At 38.1% G+C, this 19,761-nt stretch overlaps 2 protein-coding genes and 1 long non-coding RNA gene across 3 annotated transcripts in view; 2 read left to right on the top strand and 1 right to left on the bottom strand.

Moving 5' to 3' along the window:
- The window catches only part of LOC116295236 (GDP-D-glucose phosphorylase 1), a 41,048-nt gene extending 26,819 nt beyond the window's left edge, over positions 1-14,229 (top strand). Inside the window, exons 12-13 of the mRNA XM_089024302.1 lie at positions 11,985-12,050; positions 13,750-14,229. The gene's annotated coding sequence lies outside the window, so the exon portion shown is untranslated. The remainder of the gene's footprint in view (positions 1-11,984; positions 12,051-13,749) is intronic.
- A 171-nt stretch (positions 14,230-14,400) lies between these two features.
- LOC148905077 (uncharacterized) lies at positions 14,401-16,279 on the bottom strand. Its single transcript, XR_016118743.1, has 2 exons — positions 16,242-16,279; positions 14,401-14,792 (listed from the first exon to the last, which is right to left on the bottom strand). It is a non-coding gene; the product is annotated as an uncharacterized LOC148905077 (long non-coding RNA).
- A 256-nt stretch (positions 16,280-16,535) lies between these two features.
- LOC116299596 (uncharacterized) lies at positions 16,536-19,750 on the top strand. Its single transcript, XM_089024318.1, has 2 exons — positions 16,536-17,571; positions 19,271-19,750. The coding sequence occupies exons 1-2, from the start codon at positions 17,391-17,393 to the stop codon at positions 19,396-19,398; spliced, it is 309 nt and encodes a 102-aa protein (XP_088880444.1). The 5' UTR covers positions 16,536-17,390; the 3' UTR covers positions 19,399-19,750.
- The last annotated feature ends 11 nt before the right edge of the window (positions 19,751-19,761 follow it).

The following is a 19,761-nucleotide window of genomic DNA, read 5'->3' as shown; positions in this document are numbered from 1 at the left end:
AAAACCTCTTTGATGAGGAGGGCAACGTTAGGGGTGACGTCTTGAGATTAAGAGGCTTTCAGCGTGCTACTAGAAGCCTGTTAGAAAGGCTGCACAACTTAACCGAAAGGACCAACGCGGAAAAACGTGCTGAGGATCTGCAAAGGGAGTTAAGAGAAAAAGATGTAGAATATGCAAAGCAAGGTCAGCTACTTGCCGATGCTGAAAAGAAGTCCGCCCATCAAGATGAAAGAATAAAAGAAATGAGAAGTCAGTTGGATAAAGCCCTACGCGATAGGGATAAAGCACAAAGGGACTTAGAAGAATCCCCAACGGAAGAGCTGCGGGAAACGTTGGAAGACAGGGAGGAAGAATACAGGGAGCAAGAACAACGGCTTACTGACGCGTATAGTAAGGTGGTCGATTTTAAAGAGCGAGAAAAGATGGACTTGGTAGCCCAAAGGGACGAGATTCGACGTGAAAGGAATAAATTACAAAAGGATCTTGATCTCACCCTGCAGGCGTTGGACATAAAAAAGGAAAACCTGCGGGCTGAAATGTCTGACTCCTTGGTAGAAAGGCGAATGTTAATGTCTGAAATCAATGCCAAAACAGATCAAATTCAACAGAGAGATCAAGCCATCAAAGACTTGGAGTATGAAATAGAACGACAGCGGGAAATAATCGAAGATCAAGAACGCCCTGATGAAGAAAAGGAGGCTGCTCAAAAGGAAATGGAAAATCTAGAGGTACGCCTTGCGGAATTGCGGGTGGAAAAGGAGAAGTTGGAGAAAGAATTAGGGCTTACCACCAAGGAAAAGGTAAAAAGAGCCCTTTTGAAGTATGGTGTTCCGCTGGCATTCGCGGTCGCTATTTCGAGCGTAGTAGGGGTAATCCTTAACGCGCTTAAGGCTACGGGCGCGGGCGTAAAGAAATTAGGTAAGGGACTGACGGACTTGGGAAAAAAGATGGCAGCCGGTCTTCCTGGGCTGCTGGGTTCGGTTGTTTCCTTGGCACTTAGGGCCGGCGGCGAACTGTTGAAGTTTGTGGGGAATAACATTTGGATATTAGTCGTCGCTATTGGGGTGGTACTCCTGAAGAAGATGAAGGGTTAATCTTATCCTTGTATATTATGTCAGGCTTATCGTCGTCGGGCGCCCGAGGCATCCTCGACTGGGGATAAGTAAAGATAGTATTCGCGCCGCCTTGATAATGCGGAACTAGCGGTATGGCGGTCATAGTAGAAATGGTCTTATGATTCCAGGTCCTGTCGGGGGCGTTAGCGTATCCGTCCGTGCTATTTATGAAAGCATAATAACTAAGATTGCTACTACCGTCAGGGTAAATCTGTAACTTAGCATACTTACAATTGACTACCATTTGAAACGTAGCCACGTAAAACGCCTCATTACTAAATGGATATGGCTGCGCCGAGAAATGAGTAGGACTTCGATTGTTGGTCAATGCCCTATAAGGAGCTAAGGGCTCATCATTCTCGTCAACCAACCTAAACCCTATGATTCCCGCCCGCCCCGAGGTAACGTTAATGCTACAAACGATCAACGCAAGACCTCCAACTTCAACCCACATCCCAATATCGAGCCAGGTGTGATCAGTATACCGCTCATCCCTTAAGTAATAAGCGTAATGGGCTTCCTTCCAATGTGGATTCATATATTTCAGGCCTAAAGGCTAAGCACCGTAAGAGTGCTTATGGTCTCGTGGTCATAGGTCGTATCCCTTTGATTTTCTATGCTATTTACGCAAACGCTCCCAGTGTCGTCTACGCGTATTTGCAGCTTTACCTTCCCATGGCAATCAGCAACCATGTGAAAAGTCCAAGTCGTAAGATTCTCAGCGCTATTCGTTGGCGGCTCTACGGAGAAATGCGCAGGCTCCCTGTTGTTCGTTTTCGTACGCATAGGCTGCAGTATGCCATTCTCATCCAGGAACCTGAAGCCCACGTTGGCATGGCTGCTCGTGCCAATGCAAATACTACAAAGGATCAATTTCTTTCCTGAGTAGTTCAAATTCACGGACATGCCCGTGACATCAACCCAAGATGCCTGGGTGTATTTTTTCTCGCCTGTGTAAGTCGTATAGACACAATCTACTCCAGCTACGTAGGGGTTGTTCATCGCCATATATAATAGCTCAGACCAATGCTTGCAGCTGCTAAGCCGGCTTTTAATAAGTTATGGTCATATTCCTCGGTAACCTTCTTTACTGGTTTCTTTGGCGGCTTTTCTACGTACGCCTTTTTTGATGGTTTTTCTGCGTGTTCCTTTTTTGGTTTCTCTACGAAGCGTGGAATGCCCTTGGTCATGTCAGAGTTCACGTCATTCACCCCAAACTTCATATCCTTAGTAGCTCGCTGCAGCTTGTTGTTGTATCCTACTACAGAGCCAGTATTTATAGATAAATTACTAGGCATTAACCAACAACCCGGGGCTACTGCATAGTCCAACCTTGCCTTAGAATTTTGTATGGCTAGTTGGTAACGCTGTACGCCCTTGCTAATGTCGCCCTCCAAGATTGAACTTTCGAATAAGATCAAGGCTTCGGCTCGCGTCTCTTCTGCGGCGCCGGTATTCCCAATTATACTTGATCGGGTATTTACTTGGGCTCCAAGAATGGAATACACGTAAGCTTCTATGCTGCGGTTCAAACGGGCAAGGCCGGCCTTAGTTAGTCCTTTACCTTCTGGGGGTATGAAATTAAAGTATTGCTTCGTTTGCTCGTCGTTGGTAATCTTGATAATCAGTGGATTGGCCCCGGCATACTTACCACCCTCGTCTTTGAACAAAGGTCCATCGCGAACTTGCTTGGTATCTTTAACTGGACCCTCCAACCACCACCACTCATTCTTCAAACGATAGTGGGTTTCTGGGTGGGAAGCCATGGTCCATTGTAAATTCAACGCGTGGACTTCCTTATCACTTAGCACATGCCCGCCAATCCCCCAATAAGCCCAAATGTGCCCCAAACCATTGTTAGCACCCGCGGTACACCTGAAATCCTTCCCTACAACACCAAACTCCTTACAAAGTCTGTCATAAGCCGGAACGTTGTATTTATTATCTCTTGGATAAAACGTGGCATCTCCCGGCAGCGCAATAACACCCATTTCACGTAGTATTCTTCTGACCGTAAAGTGAAAGTGAAACATAAATATCGAATTCTTCATCAAGTTTGCGCTTACCCCACAACCGCTGGTGGCACACCAAACCGCAAAGTTCAACTGCTGCGGCCAATAACGCATATTAGGACCACTTAACCATTCATGAGATTCCTTAGCGGTGGTATGATTAATGGGCACGTCTTTGAAGATATCTCGCACCTTTAACGGAAAGGAATGGTTGTTAGAGACCCGCATGTTCAACGTTAAGTCCAGGCTTGGGTGTTTATCGAATGACACCGCGGGTATCGGATAAGTACTGGTACCCAGCAATAATTCCTTTGACCAACCGGGTTCAACATGCGTTGGCGCTGGCGTTGGCTTATGCATTGGCGAATGCTTCAGTTGATCGTCTATTTGATTAACCAGCGTAGGCTCCAAGTCCGCATTGCTGTACATCCTAGAGCCGTTATAGTAAATACCATCGGGCCTTCTTTCGAACTTACTAGGGTCTGCATGCGGAAACATCTTCCTAAATGCTCTCCAATTCCAGTAATCCCGGTTGTCGTGATGTGGCTGCTCCTGTATATCATTCCCAAAAGCGTCGTACATTAGTATATATAATGGATGTTATACCATCAGCACCTAAGTTGTACCCAGATGTTCCCTATACTACACCTAACGAACTAAACGCCGAAAACTTTCGTCTGAATAAAGCGAACTTAATCTTGGCTTACTTGGAAGGGCAGACAAAACACTACGAAAAAGTCCAAAAAAAGTACGTTAGAGCCCGGAGTACGCTACATAAGATTGCGATAACTTCAGGATCCATATCTGTTGTGTTAACGGGCTCTGGCGTTGCTACTTCGCTTACTGGGCCGGGAATAATCGTTGGAGTTCCTTTGGCCGGCGTTGGGGCAGCTTGTGGTATTATTTCGGCTGTTGCTACGGGTATTATGAAAAAGCTATCCACGAAAATATCCAAGCATGACACGACAATAGCTCTGTCAAGGGCTAAAGTAAATACAATTACCGATCTTGTCTCAAAGGCTTTGCGTGACAGAAAGATAGACGACGTAGAATTCTCGCTTATTCTGGCCGAAGAAGACAAATACGAGAAATTAAAGACGGACATAAGGAATAAAAAAACAGTCGTAAAAGATCTTTCCGAGGAATCTCGCAAAAAGATCTATCAAGAAGCGAAAGAAGAGCTTCAAAGAAAGCTTGCTCAGTAAACATCTGCTTCGAAAAGAGCGTGACAGGATTCTATTTACATATCGAACGTCAGTCTAGAAAATATGCAGATTAAATATAATAATTTTCACATACATAAGCGTCCAGATGTGTCTGGCGTTCGCTTGTGATCGTGGACTTTGGGGCTGGGGAGGCCTAAAGTCCCGAGTTCGAGCCTCGCTGTAGATGCATTTGGACCGGTTGCTGTGAGTGAAAAAAAAAGCCTCCCCCACTCACAGCAACCGTGGGGGGAGGGGTAGAAAGTGCGATTCAACCCCGCGATGGGGGGTTTCGCGAGGAAAAGTTGGAAAAGTCAGGGGGTGTCTCGGGACGCTGTCCGGAGTTCACCCTCTGGTGGCTCGTAAGAAAGATATATGTGTATGTACTAGAGGGCCTCTGGCGCGGGATGAAATAAGCCCCGTAAGCCCAAAATGCAAAAAACCCCACTGGGGATAGCTTGGTGTTCTGCGCGATGCATTCCCCAGTGGGGTTTCTGGCAAAATAAACGCCAGTTTTGCATTTTTATTTTCTCGGAATCCATCCTAATAGGGGGTGGTTGGGGTCTATTTTGTAAAATATTTCGTAAATTACGTCAGGATAATAAGGAATATCCTTATTCAGCCGACAAAACATCCACTCGGCTTTTGTCATATCAGAAACCTCAGGAATAGACTTACCGGTAATTTCAGACAAAAGATAGGGAATAGCTTTGTAATATTTCCCTAGCTTTAATTTTTTCAACGTTTTCCGTAGACTTTGTGGGGTTGGCTCTTCTAAATGGTCTATGATTTTCTTCTTTACTTCGTCGCTTAAATATACCGGATGTAAACCTTGGATATGACTCATCCAGTCCCTGAAGTATTTTATTCTCTTATATGGCGTTTTCTTACGACCTCCATTGGCGTAATACTGCTCTTTGGTAGCATTTGGTACGGCATTACGAATATTCTTACCACACTCGTAACACTGTGCTGACGTGTCGTCTTCTATTTGCATTTTCTTACCACAACACCAAAAGGGTTCTGGCTTAGGTATGATAACTTTAGGTCTTAGACAAATTATGCAAAAGTCGTTAACGAACTTCTTACATTCTTCGCACTCCATATATAGACTAACATATTTAAGTGCGCTGTTGCCCTCAACCACACTTGGAGTGGGGGTCGTCCGTAGGTGGATTTTTGACGCGGGTCTTACCCCGTGTTGAGATTGCGCTGGAACCCCCATTCCCTATACTACTGGATATCGATTATTCCAGCATGAGTTATGGAGCCAATGGAAATAAAGGTCCAGATCGCAAACAACATTATCATTTGCTTCATTATGCTGGCGGCTTCTAAAGTAAGATGTGCCTGAAAAGTATAAAAAGTCATATTCATTTTCATTCAGATTCAGCTCAGTTCAGATCATAGCAAATCAAATATATTCGTTTAAAAAGGTTTTCTACAATTACTCAGACAAAAAGTTACAAGCAACAAATTTTGAAAAGTGGAAAATGCAAATTATTATTAGCGGTCTCACTAGTGCGCATGTATGAGAACTGGTTAGCAATATAAATATAGTCAATAGTTTAACTCACTATTTCAAATTTTAAGGCAATCAATCGAGTTGCAGTCAAACCAGCTCATGCGTTCCTATCCTATTTCCATCCTGCTTTGGAACTTGCATTAATGAAACGAACGTCGTCAATTTCAATCCCGGCCTTTATCTCAAAACTTCAAAATGTTCATTTGTGAAAGGCATGACCTTTTGAACAAAGCAATACACCACACAAACAACTTTAAAATAGCAGCTACAATTGTAGAAATAATTTTAGCATTGCACGAATCTGTGAAGAACTAAATAAGCTTTTAATCCGAGCCCATTTTTCAAATTTGCAACATTCGTTTCATTAATGCGGGCAAACTTCAAAGCAAGATGGAAATCAAACTTCCAATGATAAAAAAGTGAATCTTTGAACCTTGATAGGAACGCATGAGCTGGTTTGACTGTAAAATTAAGATATTTTTTGGGAAAAAGAGAAATAGGTATGTTTAAAAATTGCAATTTAGTGTGCATGACATCAATTTAGTTATAATCTACAATAATCTATGACAAATGTGCTATACACTATATAGTCTATGATAAATGTGCTATACATGACATCAAACTCATTACAGAAAAGAGCTTCTATGGGTTTTCCGGTATGGATCCCATATTAATAGATCAAAGTACGAACCTCTTTCACAGCTACGGTAAAATATTTTACAAATTTACCTCCACATTTACACGATAGTTAAAGTTTGAAGGCAATATGTTACGATTCTGAATAGAGCAAAAGTGAATTTTCTTACTCTAGTTGGTACCAATTTTCACAAGGCGTTATCTACTTGCGTAAGACGTCTATAAGTTTAAGAGGCAATGTCTGTAAAAATCATCGAGTTATGGATGCACGCGGGAGGTTGCTAAGCACGAAGAAAAGCGTTAGAGAGTTGCACGACGCGGATCGGAGTGCAATACTAGCTTTTTGAGGGCTTTAAGCAACCTCCCAAGTACATCCATAACTCGATGGACGCACAGCTACTTATGATCCATTCCTTAATTATAATATAGTCTAGTCAACAAACAAGAAATGAATACAAAATATTGACTTTATTTGTTGATCATGCCCGAAATTCTAGTTACGTACCTTGCGTGAATGAAAAGCGCAAAGGCGCCAAAAACAGAAAAACAGTCGCTTTGAAAATGGCAACTTTTATACGCTGAAGCTGTTATGACTAAAATAATGGCAAAAGTTTAGCTTACAAGGGAGCCAAAAATGTTAAAAAAACTACGGAGAAAGTAATTTTCAACTGTAAGAAGTACATTTCAAATGTTGACATATCTTATGCCAAGAAAATGAACGAAAAACACACTGGCTGTCTTTGTTGTTGTTGACAATGTTCAAGTTTGTTATCGTACAGTGACTTAGCAATGGAAAGCCTCTTGTACACGGATCAAAACTAATTGACTGAACTGGATTAATTTTCTCTGGGTAGTATGCTTTGTCGGCTTTCACTCCCATGTAGAGAGGACTTCACTGCAGTTGTGAAGCTGCGAAGTAGATGGTGAGCGTGATATTTATAGTTAACTACTTTGGAAATACTTTTGTTGAATAAATACACGATAATAATATTTTTGTATTTGTTTAATTCTTGCTAAAAACCTTTGAATGTAGACACCGACCAATTTGTGGTTTGCTTTGTCTTTTTGGAGTGACGATCTGACACAATCTTGTCCAGCTTACTTACTAGTGTTTGAAAGTGGATGCAAATCTTGACGTTTTATTACTAGGCTGATCAAATGACAACTCTATACTAAATGTCGGAGATTGATGAGTATTTTCGCTAGTTTTTTCAGTCAGTTTCAGTTATCTTTTCTAGATAAATTGTCAGCAAAAAAATTTTTTTTTTCCTTTTTCGCCGAAGCAAAAAAAGGTGACGTGAACGTGCTACCCATGGGCAAATGGTTCATGCTTTTCAACCAATCAGATCGCGCGGATTTACTTGACTATATTATTGAATTACAGAGAGTCGCTGTTCTGTTGAATGATGATTTGATTTTGGGGTCGGTAAAGCAAAAGCGAACTTTCTCCTAAATTTATTTTTACTAAAAAGAAATGAGAATAATAGTTTTGGTGCGTGACCGTGATAGCAATTATAACTCAAAAGTTATAAAAGCACAACAGAGCTGACGTCTAGTGTACAAATAATTAATAGTGTTCTTATAAGTAATACCATGGCACGAGGGAAATTAGTGATTAAATTTCCCCGAATAACGAGGGAAATATATTGCGCCCTCGGGACATTTACAAATTTTCCCGAGGTATTAGGGGAAATTTAATCACTAATTTCCCGAGTGATCACCGAGGAAGTAAGGAAAAAATTGCGGTTTTAGATGTTCGGCCTAGTTCACGGAAGCGTTAACAATGAAATCGTAGACAAACTCTCATTAGCATGCATGAAATGAAAATATGGTTTATAAGTAATACCATTGCATGAGGGATATTTATAGTGATTAAATTTCCCCGAATAACGAGGGAAAATTTGTGGAATAAAACAAAAATAGAATATAAAAGTAAGTTGTCATTTTCAATATATCTTGTAACTGAGCATGCGCAGATTTGAGAACAAGTCCCACATGGAAACTGTGCAGTAATATCATAAGTGGGATACGTTGTAATCCATTCAGTTGCAGTAGCCTGTGTCACATCCGGAATTTTCTTCGTAAATTAAATGACGGTATTTACGAAGAAAATTCCGGATGTGACGCAGGCTAAGTTGCAGGGGCATTGAGTTTTTCCTGAGGGAGATGAGGCATTGTCTTCTAAATTTCCCTCATGCATAGAACATGAAGGAAATTTAGAAGACAATGAAATCCTTTGTCTTTTGCTAAATTTCCCTACATTTAAGGTGTTTCGATACAGTTTCGTGATCACCAAACAGAACTTTTTCAATCGTCGCGTTGACAATGTTCTGTTTGCTAGATCATTTTAGAAATTGTACCAGTTGTTGCTCTTGGTTTGAAGTTTGTACTAATGTACATTTTATTAAAATCAAAGTTTTCAACGCGAGAAAATCGAGAAAAATCGAAAATTGGAAAAAAAAGTGCGCGCGATTCAGATGTGATGTAGAAAAACTGTTAACTCCTAAGAATCCGCAATTCATGACAAACAAAATATCAAAGATTTAAAGAAATTCTTATGTTAGATTTGGAGAAAATCGCACGAACATTTCACAGTCTCAGTTTTATTTTATATCGCTTTTGTACACTCGGTTTAAAAAATTACTATTGAATAAAATTATTCAAAAATATTCTAAAATGTTGCTGTTGCTCGTGTTTTTAAACTATGTGAGTTTGGTCAACTAGTTCCTTGCTGGTCTTGAGAACGAATTTTTTTTTCGAAGAACGTTTTAAGTAAAGATTTAGCAAAATCTTCGAAGTTTTGCGTTTTCCACGATTTCTCATAAACGGCTCAAACGATTGTTTTTTAAATTTAGCTACGTCTTCTCAAGGATATATAATCTGGATAAGGCTGGAATAGGCACCAGACTCTAAAAGTATTGTGTATGCACGATATGGCTCAAGGGATATCATTGGCCTTTTGGCCACGGGTATAAACAATACACCAAGACTAACAAAACAGAAAAATATTATACCTGTGGCTAAAAGGCTTTTAGAGTCTGGTACCTATTCCAGCCTTATCCAGATTATATATCCTTGAGAAGACGTAGCTAAATTTAAAAAACAATCGTTTGAGCCGTTTATGAGAAATCGTGGAAAACGCAAAACTTCGAAGATTTTGCTAAATCTTTACTTAAAACGTTCTTCGAAAAAAAAATTCGTTCTCAAGACCAGCAAGGAACTAGTTGACCAAACTCACATAGTTTAAAAACACGAGCAACAGCAACATTTTAGAATATTTTTGAATAATTTTATTCAATAGTAATTTTTTAAACCGAGTGTACAAAAGCGATATAAAATAAAACTGAGACTGTGAAATGTTCGTGCGATTTTCTCCAAATCTAACATAAGAATTTCTTTAAATCTTTGATATTTTGTTTGTCATGAATTGCGGATTCTTAGGAGTTAACAGTTTTTCTACATCACATCTGAATCGCGCGCACTTTTTTTTCCAATTTTCGATTTTTCTCGATTTTCTCGCGTTGAAAACTTTGATTTTAATAAAATATACATTAGTACAAACTTCAAACCAAGAGCAACAACTGGTACAATTTCTAAAATGATCTAGCAAACAGAACATTGTCAACGCGACGATTGAAAAAGTTCTGTTTGGTGATCACGAAACTGTATCGAAACACCTTAAATGTAGGGAAATTTAGTAAAAGACAATGAATTTCTATGCATGATTTCTATGCTCTATGCATGCGGGAAATTCGGGTTTGTAAAGCCCTCGGAAGACAAAAGAATCCGAGGTGATCATGGTATTACATTTAGTAATAATTACTGATCTTATCAAAATCCATTGTTTTCAGTCTGCATTATCCCAACGAATGCATAGAGGAAAATCAGACATATTTAGTTCATTCATTATTGGCTTTGTTTCTATGATAAACAAGCTAGAAAGAAAACAATTGGATTTTGATAAGAACAATAATTATACTAGATAATCACTTCGGCACGCAGCATTCGTAGGTATAATGCAGGCAGCCGAGGGCGTAGCCCTCAGCTGCCTGCATTATACCTACGAATGCTGCGTGCCGAAGTAATTATCTATTAAATAGCGAGAACTTGTTCACTTGGAGTATACCAATCCAGTTAGTCTATTACATAAGTACCAGCAAATATAGTTACCAAATTGTTTATCAGCTATGCAAAGATTTAGCAGAGGTTTAAATAAAGAAAGATTCATACCTTTAACTCAGAGACTAGTCAGGCTTGCTCCAGTGTCACAAGCAAAATGAAACCAAAGGCATGAAAAATGCCTACAAAGTCTACTGCTCAGGGGCGGCGGAAACTGAAAATCTTTGGGGGGCACTGAAAAAAATCTTTGGGGGGGGGGGACACTTCAAAAAGTCACAACAAAAACTTAATAACAGTAATAAAAATCGAAACTATGCATTTATATATCATGTGAACCAATATTTTGTGGGGGGCTAGCCCCCCCCCCCCCCCCCCCCCCCTCGGTTCCGCCGCCCCTGCTGCTAGGAATATAGTATGAGAGAAATTATTAATTCTAAGAATAAATAAATCTGAATAAAGCCATTCACGGGATTTGCGCTAGGGGACTTGTTTATCACTCGATGTGTTATTTTTGGTGTTGTTGAATTTTACTTTCACGCTGGTGAGAAATATTCTTAAGCGTTTGCAGAGTGAAACTGAAATTCCAGAAGGGTAGAGAGAAGGAGGAGCAAAATGGTTTTGAAATGCATCTGAGTCTCATAATTATATCATGGTCGATGATTTTGTAGTTTGAAAATAAATAATAGAATTGAGTAAGACTTCTCGTAGTAAGGCGCATGCGCATGGCTGTGACACTTCCTATTTTTGTTATTATTCATTATTATTATTATCATTGAGAATGCCAAGTTTATGTCTTTTTACTTTCGCTTTCCTTGAAGCCGCCTGTTGCAATTATTATTGGTCGTATTTCAAGATGATTTTGTAGTTCGAAAATAAGTAATAAAATCGAAAGTACCTTATGTTTCTGAAGGAAACCCACCAATTCAAAAAGGCAATTATAAAGGCCTATTTACACGGCACCATTTGCCGCGCGCGACTTGACGTATACGGCAAAATCAGCTCAAAATCGTGCCGTGTAAATAGGCCTTAAAGATCCTTTCCCGTCGATTAACCGCATAGTTAAATATTAACTATGCTCAACTGTGATTGACTGAATGACAGTCTTGACATGCCAAGGAAAAATAAAAAAAAGCAAAATTATGTTGCACAAGTTTAGTTTTTTTGAATCTTAGATTTTGAAATTTCTGCTGACAAAGTATATTTGTTTGTAAACTTTAATATTTTTACAAAATAAAGAATAAAAGCATTCCAGAATCTGAAATGCGTTATGGTCTAAAAGCTGCTTCAAAGGTTGTGGAGGAGGCAACACACCAAGCATCTCGATCCAGTTTCATTTCTTTTATACGAGTTTTTTATGTGTTGTTTCTTTTGACAGACTTTCAAGATGATCATCCATTTCTGAATGCTTGTATAGAGCCAGGAGGATTCCTAGTGATGAAAGGTATGAATCTTTGAACATCCTTTATGGGTGTTTGTATTAGCTACAACATAAAAGCCAACAGATTGCTCTGTCCCTAGTAGAAATATGAAATCCTATACATGTGAAATTTTCGTGACCTATTCATTTCTCCTTTTAATTTCTCTCGATCGGGAGAAAATAAAAGGATACTGCCAGCAGAGTAATTTCGCGATTTCGGAGGCCGCATATTTCGCCGATCTTAACACTTTAATTTTGCAGAAAGTCAATTTAAATTTAAATTCGTGATCTCAATGAAAAAATCATTCATAATTTGTTTCCAAAAACACGCATTCCTGGAACAAAACGACATAACAGACACTTAGGCCTACTAGGGCAAACGTCGAACTTTCCATGCACAAATAGTCGATAATGAGGCGGCATTCTTTGATGTAATTAAGTTCGGTGCATGGAAAGTTCGATGTTTGGCCTAGGCCTAAGAACGTCTGCGTAGGAGGCTAGCGTAACATTATTGACTTGATCAATGAATACTTATTATCAAGTGTTGATGGATCTGTATGACTAGGCATCAGTACTTTTGGTCGGAGGGTCACTTTAACATGCTATAATTTTCCTTCATTATATTTTCGTGGCATTAATTTCTCGATTTTATTCCACATCGCCTCGAATCTAGTATCGAATCTATGTCGCGAAAATTGTATGTAATAAGGCAGCAAGGTAACTTTTGCAGAAAGTCAATTTAAATTTAAATTCGCATTCCTGGAACAAAACGACATAACAGACACTTAGAACGTCTGCGTAGGAGGCTAGCGTAACATTATTGACTTGATCAATGAATACTGGATCTGTATGACTAGGCATCATAGCTTTGTGTCGGAGGGTCACTTAAACATGCTATAATTTTCCTTCATTATATTTTTGTGGCATTAATTTCTCGATTTTATTCCACATCGCCTCGAATCTCGTCGCGAAAATTTTATGTAATAAGGTAGCAAATTCCCATTTTCAATTGCCCTATTTCACTACGACGTCACATCAAAACAATCTATTGTTTAAACGCAAAGGATCATGGTCGTCGGAGGGGGTCAAATCAACGCAAATTCACCGAAAATTGCTCTAAAACCCGTATCAATCCACGAAGAGGAGTAGAATAGCCACCAAACGCTCAGAATATTTTTTAGTACATTTTAACACATAATATATCTGAAAACCAGGCCATTTTAGATTAAACTGTTTCTCTAGGAGCAAATTTTGTTGAATTTTCTATTGGATTTGGCGATTCTATCCCCCACATAAACAAGCAGTGACGTCATAGTGAAATAGGGCAATTTTGGTCAACTCATAAAAAAAATTTCTTCAGGGCTTCCTTTAAACTAGCTTGCTAAATGATATGTCCCTAGAGTGAATGCCATTTAACCTTGAAACAAAACCAAAGATGTATTGTCTAATTGTACAAAATCAGAGTAGATATTACTGGAGCAGAACGACATTGGGTACAAGCAAATATCTGTACGCATCTTTGTTTTGGTTCATGCCTGAGTGATTTCTTAGCTATTTTATAATTAAATAGCTAATAACTAAATACTTTTAAGAGCAACATGGATAGTAATTGTTTGACAAATATATATGGCATGCACTCTAATAATAAATATTTCTGTACCAACTTGGGATTTTTTATATGTCCAACATCCACTGACAATGCGTTCCGTGTTTTTGTTGACAGATTTTGATAGCTATTCAAGTCTTACAGAAGACGAAGCTAATTTATGGTTAGGAAAATATTCACTTGATGAAGAAGAATTCAAATCCGTGAAAGAAGACCTTTCTCTATATCTAGAAAAATATCTTTAAAATCTACAAATAGCACTTGGCACTAATTGTCAGGCTACTGTTGACAGGCCTCCCCTCTGCCAAAAACAAGAAACAATACTCAAGGAAATGGTTTGAAATGGCAAAACATTACACCTAAGCTGAAAATTTCTATAATTATAATTATAACACTTCATTGATGATGATAGACTATTGGACTTTTTAAAAAAAATATCAATGAAGCTATATTTAAAGTTGGTTTCAAAATGCCATGGTTTATCTATTTATACACAGTATACTTAACAGAATAGATAAGATTGGATCTGTGAAATGACTAATGTATACATGTTGAACCAGTTAAGGTAGGCACAATAAATTGTAGTGTCCTTTGCAACCAGTTTAAGTGTTGTCACTACACACAGTCCCTTCCCACAACCGGTGAAGGAGATTAGCACAATAATTGTTGCTCAGCTCAGATTGCTGTGGCACCTAATTACTGGATATGGAATGAATATTTCGACATCAATTTTTACTTTATGCAATATTCTCCAGCAAATCTTCTAAATTAAATAAACTCAGAGTTTTATTAAATCTTGTATTTGAAAATGTTTTTATACTATGTTCTTTTATTAGTAGGTTTATGAATTTATGGAATGTCTCTGGAAATGTTCATCAATTTTATGAATAATACCATGACATCACTTCATACATCAGTGTGCACTATAATATAGGCTATCAAGTCTTCCCAGATAATCAGTATATTAATTTTAATGCGGGGTGAGTTTCCATATAAACCTCTGGTTTGAGCAGCATATTAGGTTTGACAAAATTGATGGAAATGTAAAGTTCTGATTGCTGCACTTTTGTTGAGTTTACTTAATCCATGTTGTTGTTTAAAACTTTCCATTGGATAAGGAAGATTCTTTGAATTCAGGAATTTTTTCGAGTAGGAAAGACCTGCAAATTAAAATATGACAATTAAAGGATTTGTCATTGATTAGTGTGCTTCCATTGAGTGTTGGGTGCACTTGGTCAGTTGCTTAAGGTGGCTGGACCCCCTCACGCTTGAGGGGGTCCAGCCACTTGTAAAAGTATTGTGTATGCACGATATGGCTCAAGGGATATCATTGGCCTTTTGGCCACGGGTATAAACAATACACCAAGACTAACAAAACAGAAAAATATTATACCTGTGGCTAAAAGGCTTTTAGAGTCTGGTACCTATTCCAGCCTTATCCAGATTATATATCCTTGAGAAGACGTAGCTAAATTTAAAAAACAATCGTTTGAGCCGTTTATGAGAAATCGTGGAAAACGCAAAACTTCGAAGATTTTGCTAAATCTTTACTTAAAACGTTCTTCGAAAAAAAAATTCGTTCTCAAGACCAGCAAGGAACTAGTTGACCAAACTCACATAGTTTAAAAACACGAGCAACAGCAACATTTTAGAATATTTTTGAATAATTTTATTCAATAGTAATTTTTTAAACCGAGTGTACAAAAGCGATATAAAATAAAACTGAGACTGTGAAATGTTCGTGCGATTTTCTCCAAATCTAACATAAGAATTTCTTTAAATCTTTGATATTTTGTTTGTCATGAATTGCGGATTCTTAGGAGTTAACAGTTTTTCTACATCACATCTGAATCGCGCGCACTTTTTTTTCCAATTTTCGATTTTTCTCGATTTTCTCGCGTTGAAAACTTTGATTTTAATAAAATATACATTAGTACAAACTTCAAACCAAGAGCAACAACTGGTACAATTTCTAAAATGATCTAGCAAACAGAACATTGTCAACGCGACGATTGAAAAAGTTCTGTTTGGTGATCACGAAACTGTATCGAAACACCTTAAATGTAGGGAAATTTAGTAAAAGACAATGAATTTCTATGCATGATTTCTATGCTCTATGCATGCGGGAAATTCGGGTTTGTAAAGCCCTCGGAAGACAAAAGAATCCGAGGTGATCATGGTATTACATTTAGTAATAATTACTGATCTTATCAAAATCCATTGTTTTCAGTCTGCATTATCCCAACGAATGCATAGAGGAAAATCAGACATATTTAGTTCATTCATTATTGGCTTTGTTTCTATGATAAACAAGCTAGAAAGAAAACAATTGGATTTTGATAAGAACAATAATTATACTAGATAATCACTTCGGCACGCAGCATTCGTAGGTATAATGCAGGCAGCCGAGGGCGTAGCCCTCAGCTGCCTGCATTATACCTACGAATGCTGCGTGCCGAAGTAATTATCTATTAAATAGCGAGAACTTGTTCACTTGGAGTATACCAATCCAGTTAGTCTATTACATAAGTACCAGCAAATATAGTTACCAAATTGTTTATCAGCTATGCAAAGATTTAGCAGAGGTTTAAATAAAGAAAGATTCATACCTTTAACTCAGAGACTAGTCAGGCTTGCTCCAGTGTCACAAGCAAAATGAAACCAAAGGCATGAAAAATGCCTACAAAGTCTACTGCTCAGGGGCGGCGGAAACTGAAAATCTTTGGGGGGCACTGAAAAAAATCTTTGGGGGGGGGGGGACACTTCAAAAAGTCACAACAAAAACTTAATAACAGTAATAAAAATCGAAACTATGCATTTATATATCATGTGAACCAATATTTTGTGGGGGGCTAGCCCCCCCCCCCCCCCCCCCCCCTCGGTTCCGCCGCCCCTGCTGCTAGGAATATAGTATGAGAGAAATTATTAATTCTAAGAATAAATAAATCTGAATAAAGCCATTCACGGGATTTGCGCTAGGGGACTTGTTTATCACTCGATGTGTTATTTTTGGTGTTGTTGAATTTTACTTTCACGCTGGTGAGAAATATTCTTAAGCGTTTGCAGAGTGAAACTGAAATTCCAGAAGGGTAGAGAGAAGGAGGAGCAAAATGGTTTTGAAATGCATCTGAGTCTCATAATTATATCATGGTCGATGATTTTGTAGTTTGAAAATAAATAATAGAATTGAGTAAGACTTCTCGTAGTAAGGCGCATGCGCATGGCTGTGACACTTCCTATTTTTGTTATTATTCATTATTATTATTATCATTGAGAATGCCAAGTTTATGTCTTTTTACTTTCGCTTTCCTTGAAGCCGCCTGTTGCAATTATTATTGGTCGTATTTCAAGATGATTTTGTAGTTCGAAAATAAGTAATAAAATCGAAAGTACCTTATGTTTCTGAAGGAAACCCACCAATTCAAAAAGGCAATTATAAAGGCCTATTTACACGGCACCATTTGCCGCGCGCGACTTGACGTATACGGCAAAATCAGCTCAAAATCGTGCCGTGTAAATAGGCCTTAAAGATCCTTTCCCGTCGATTAACCGCATAGTTAAATATTAACTATGCTCAACTGTGATTGACTGAATGACAGTCTTGACATGCCAAGGAAAAATAAAAAAAAGCAAAATTATGTTGCACAAGTTTAGTTTTTTTGAATCTTAGATTTTGAAATTTCTGCTGACAAAGTATATTTGTTTGTAAACTTTAATATTTTTACAAAATAAAGAATAAAAGCATTCCAGAATCTGAAATGCGTTATGGTCTAAAAGCTGCTTCAAAGGTTGTGGAGGAGGCAACACACCAAGCATCTCGATCCAGTTTCATTTCTTTTATACGAGTTTTTTATGTGTTGTTTCTTTTGACAGACTTTCAAGATGATCATCCATTTCTGAATGCTTGTATAGAGCCAGGAGGATTCCTAGTGATGAAAGGTATGAATCTTTGAACATCCTTTATGGGTGTTTGTATTAGCTACAACATAAAAGCCAACAGATTGCTCTGTCCCTAGTAGAAATATGAAATCCTATACATGTGAAATTTTCGTGACCTATTCATTTCTCCTTTTAATTTCTCTCGATCGGGAGAAAATAAAAGGATACTGCCAGCAGAGTAATTTCGCGATTTCGGAGGCCGCATATTTCGCCGATCTTAACACTTTAATTTTGCAGAAAGTCAATTTAAATTTAAATTCGTGATCTCAATGAAAAAATCATTCATAATTTGTTTCCAAAAACACGCATTCCTGGAACAAAACGACATAACAGACACTTAGGCCTACTAGGGCAAACGTCGAACTTTCCATGCACAAATAGTCGATAATGAGGCGGCATTCTTTGATGTAATTAAGTTCGGTGCATGGAAAGTTCGATGTTTGGCCTAGGCCTAAGAACGTCTGCGTAGGAGGCTAGCGTAACATTATTGACTTGATCAATGAATACTTATTATCAAGTGTTGATGGATCTGTATGACTAGGCATCAGTACTTTTGGTCGGAGGGTCACTTTAACATGCTATAATTTTCCTTCATTATATTTTCGTGGCATTAATTTCTCGATTTTATTCCACATCGCCTCGAATCTAGTATCGAATCTATGTCGCGAAAATTGTATGTAATAAGGCAGCAAGGTAACTTTTGCAGAAAGTCAATTTAAATTTAAATTCGCATTCCTGGAACAAAACGACATAACAGACACTTAGAACGTCTGCGTAGGAGGCTAGCGTAACATTATTGACTTGATCAATGAATACTGGATCTGTATGACTAGGCATCATAGCTTTGTGTCGGAGGGTCACTTAAACATGCTATAATTTTCCTTCATTATATTTTTGTGGCATTAATTTCTCGATTTTATTCCACATCGCCTCGAATCTCGTCGCGAAAATTTTATGTAATAAGGTAGCAAATTCCCATTTTCAATTGCCCTATTTCACTACGACGTCACATCAAAACAATCTATTGTTTAAACGCAAAGGATCATGGTCGTCGGAGGGGGTCAAATCAACGCAAATTCACCGAAAATTGCTCTAAAACCCGTATCAATCCACGAAGAGGAGTAGAATAGCCACCAAACGCTCAGAATATTTTTTAGTACATTTTAACACATAATATATCTGAAAACCAGGCCATTTTAGATTAAACTGTTTCTCTAGGAGCAAATTTTGTTGAATTTTCTATTGGATTTGGCGATTCTATCCCCCACATAAACAAGCAGTGACGTCATAGTGAAATAGGGCAATTTTGGTCAACTCATAAAAAAAATTTCTTCAGGGCTTCCTTTAAACTAGCTTGCTAAATGATATGTCCCTAGAGTGAATGCCATTTAACCTTGAAACAAAACCAAAGATGTATTGTCTAATTGTACAAAATCAGAGTAGATATTACTGGAGCAGAACGACATTGGGTACAAGCAAATATCTGTACGCATCTTTGTTTTGGTTCATGCCTGAGTGATTTCTTAGCTATTTTATAATTAAATAGCTAATAACTAAATACTTTTAAGAGCAACATGGATAGTAATTGTTTGACAAATATATATGGCATGCACTCTAATAATAAATATTTCTGTACCAACTTGGGATTTTTTATATGTCCAACATCCACTGACAATGCGTTCCGTGTTTTTGTTGACAGATTTTGATAGCTATTCAAGTCTTACAGAAGACGAAGCTAATTTATGGTTAGGAAAATATTCACTTGATGAAGAAGAATTCAAATCCGTGAAAGAAGACCTTTCTCTATATCTAGAAAAATATCTTTAAAATCTACAAATAGCACTTGGCACTAATTGTCAGGCTACTGTTGACAGGCCTCCCCTCTGCCAAAAGCAAGAAACAATACTCAAGGAAATGGTTTGAAATGGCAAAACATTACACCTAAGCTGAAAATTTCTATAATTATAATTATAACACTTCATTGATGATGATAGACTATTGGACTTTTTAAAAAAAATATCAATGAAGCTATATTTAAAGTTGGTTTCAAAATGCCATGGTTTATCTATTTATACACAGTATACTTAACAGAATAGATAAGATTGGATCTGTGAAATGACTAATGTATACATGTTGAACCAGTTAAGGTAGGCACAATAAATTGTAGTGTCCTTTGCAACCAGTTTAAGT

Source organism: Actinia tenebrosa, unplaced genomic scaffold (genome assembly GCF_029948245.1).
Source record: "Actinia tenebrosa isolate PJP-AT-01 unplaced genomic scaffold, QUT_ActTen_1.0 PGA_scaffold8__29_contigs__length_14323225, whole genome shotgun sequence".
NCBI lineage: Eukaryota > Metazoa > Cnidaria > Anthozoa > Actiniaria > Actiniidae > Actinia > Actinia tenebrosa.
Note: the sequence above shows the minus strand (reverse complement) of the source record. Positions and strands in the feature narration are given on the sequence as shown.

Excerpts from the sequence above, each read along its gene's own strand:
- LOC116299596 (XM_089024318.1), top strand. The coding sequence starts at position 17,391 with ATGCGTTATGGTCTAAAAGCTGCTTCAAAGGTTGTGGAGGAGGCAACA. Across the intron at positions 17,572-19,270 it reads AGGATTCCTAGTGATGAAAG|ATTTTGATAGCTATTCAAGT; the intron begins GTATGAATCTTT and ends TTTTGTTGACAG.